We start from the raw sequence: 2,089 nt of genomic DNA on the forward strand, positions 1-2,089 counted from the left end.
TTCCCCATTTGTTCGGTTTATTTAACTTCAAAGAGCTGCACACTAAAGCATTAAGATTTACTGGTTTGGATTCCTCTCTGTACAAGTTCTTTCAAACAGCTTGAATGCACAAGGCTTTACAGATAGAAGCGCTGAAAACACGAGATAAAACAAATTGAAATTTCCAAATCACTCCGTGGAGAAGAAGAAGAAAACAAAAAATAAAATTGTAGAAAATAAAAATTAAAAAAAAAAAAGGGGGAAACAAAAGAAAAATTCCAACAAAAAAAACCTGCAGCACTCCTCAGGGAAGGGCCAGACTGCACGAGGAGGGACACAGAGGGGTGGAAGGCAAGCGATGGAGGCTCTGCCCAAAGGCTCTCCGTGCTGGCAGCTCAGGGGATGGAGTTGAGGAGATCCTTGAGGAAGCTGTCGGGGTCATTGATTTCTGACAAGAGTCCTTGCAACAGAAGGAGAGAGACAAGAGTCAGCCCCAGCAGGGATTTGTGCTGGGCCACTGATGGCTGCAGGGGTGTTTCAGGGCATGAGGAGAGGCTGAAATGTGAATTTAGTGGAATATTAAATGAAATTCAGCTCTTGGGCAGCTCCAGGCTCCCTGTGGAGAGCCTGGCCTGGGGCACAGATTTTGGGAGAAGAAAGAGCAGCTGCAGGTTTTTAACATCTGTGGATTCCTGGAGGCACCAAAATCACTGGGGAACAATTTTGGGTGCACCCAACTGCTGCCTCTGCTCACATCTGTCCATCAGCATCCAACCAAAAACCTCAAACACCATTTTTGGGGGTGTTTTTCCTGCCAGGTGAGTGTCCCAGCACTTTTGGGACAGCTCAGGCCGTGCTGAGCCCTCCCCAGCAGCTGCAGCAGTGTGACAGAGCTATAAAAGGACAAGCAAACACTCACCAGCCACATCCAGGAACTCAGAGAACGTTTCCACTGGCATGAATTCCTCCTGGAAGGTTTTCAGGGCCCTGTCTGCAGCCTCGTGGATTGGCATGTCGTTGTGTCGGATGAACTCGGCCAGAGAGAAGGACCAGCCTCCCTCTGTGTTACTGGTAGGCACCTTCTGGCATGGCAAAGACACCAAATCAGCCCCAAAATAATTGTTTCATTAAGAAATTAATGAAGTTACAGCAAAATCTGGTGCCTCTTCCCACTGCTGGATTCCCACCTCTTGCAAACAACCAGCAGAGGAAACAATTCCCCAAGTGCAACCTTGTGATAATTTTATTTTTTGACAGAATTAAACATGCTCCCAGGTATTTTTTCACCCTGAGGACTGAAACCTCAGTGGGAGCTGCAGGTTTTTCCTCACCCAGCCATTTCCCTGGAATGAATGAACCCCAAAACCCAGGGAAAATGAGCCAGTCCCCAACACAGGAGTGCTGCCAGCTGGGAAATTCTCAATTCTTCAGCTGCAGAACTGCAGGGGATACAGAGAGCAGCTCCCCGTGGCCTTTTGTGCTTTTAAAAGGTGCAAAAAGGAAGAAATCCTCCCCTGTGAGGGTGAGGAACAGCTGGAACAAGGTGGGATGGGGTTGGGGACCTGTCCCTGATGAGCTTTAACCTCCCTCCCACCCAAACCACCCTGGGAATTTTATTTCCAAACTGCACAAAGTGCTTTCAAATTTCGATTTCTGCTCCAAACTCATCCCAGTGCCGAGGTGAGAGGAGCTGCAGGGCTCTCCTTACCTTGAACATGTTGTAAATGAGATCCACAAGAGCCCAGAAGAGCAGCCCCGAGCGATAGGTGGAATATTCCTTCACAGCCTTGTCTGCCAGTCTGACAGAAGGAAAAAATGTGCTTAAATCACATTTTTTTGGGAGGTTTTGACAACATTCAGAGCCCAGCAGTGCAGGGAATGGCTCTGGGTGGCATTTGGGGGGTGATTTTCTGAGCTTGAAAGGGTTTTCTCAGTTTGTTTCCCAAAGACTTTTGGGATTTGGGGTTTTTTTTAACTCTCAAGGACTGTTTTGTAAATAAAGTTTTGGTTCCCAGAGCAGGGGTGCACAGATGTTCTAAATTCTGATGTTCTGTGTTTTCTCCTCTTCCACCAGTGGGAACAGAAGAGGTGCTGTTTTCTTTTATTAATT

The 2,089-nt window shown here is 47.2% G+C and overlaps 1 protein-coding gene across 1 annotated transcript in view; it reads right to left on the reverse strand.

Moving 5' to 3' along the window:
- The window catches only part of UBR4 (ubiquitin protein ligase E3 component n-recognin 4), an 89,277-nt gene continuing 87,188 nt past the window's right edge, over positions 1-2,089 (reverse strand). The window contains exons 100-102 of the mRNA XM_033519360.1: positions 1,688-1,778; positions 899-1,061; positions 1-439 (exon numbers count right to left, since the gene is read on the reverse strand). Of these exons, the coding sequence (XP_033375251.1) occupies positions 375-439; positions 899-1,061; positions 1,688-1,778 (319 nt within the window). The 3' untranslated portion in view covers positions 1-374. The remainder of the gene's footprint in view (positions 440-898; positions 1,062-1,687; positions 1,779-2,089) is intronic.

Source organism: Parus major, chromosome 21 (assembly GCF_001522545.3).
Source record: "Parus major isolate Abel chromosome 21, Parus_major1.1, whole genome shotgun sequence".
NCBI classification, from domain to species: domain Eukaryota; kingdom Metazoa; phylum Chordata; class Aves; order Passeriformes; family Paridae; genus Parus; species Parus major.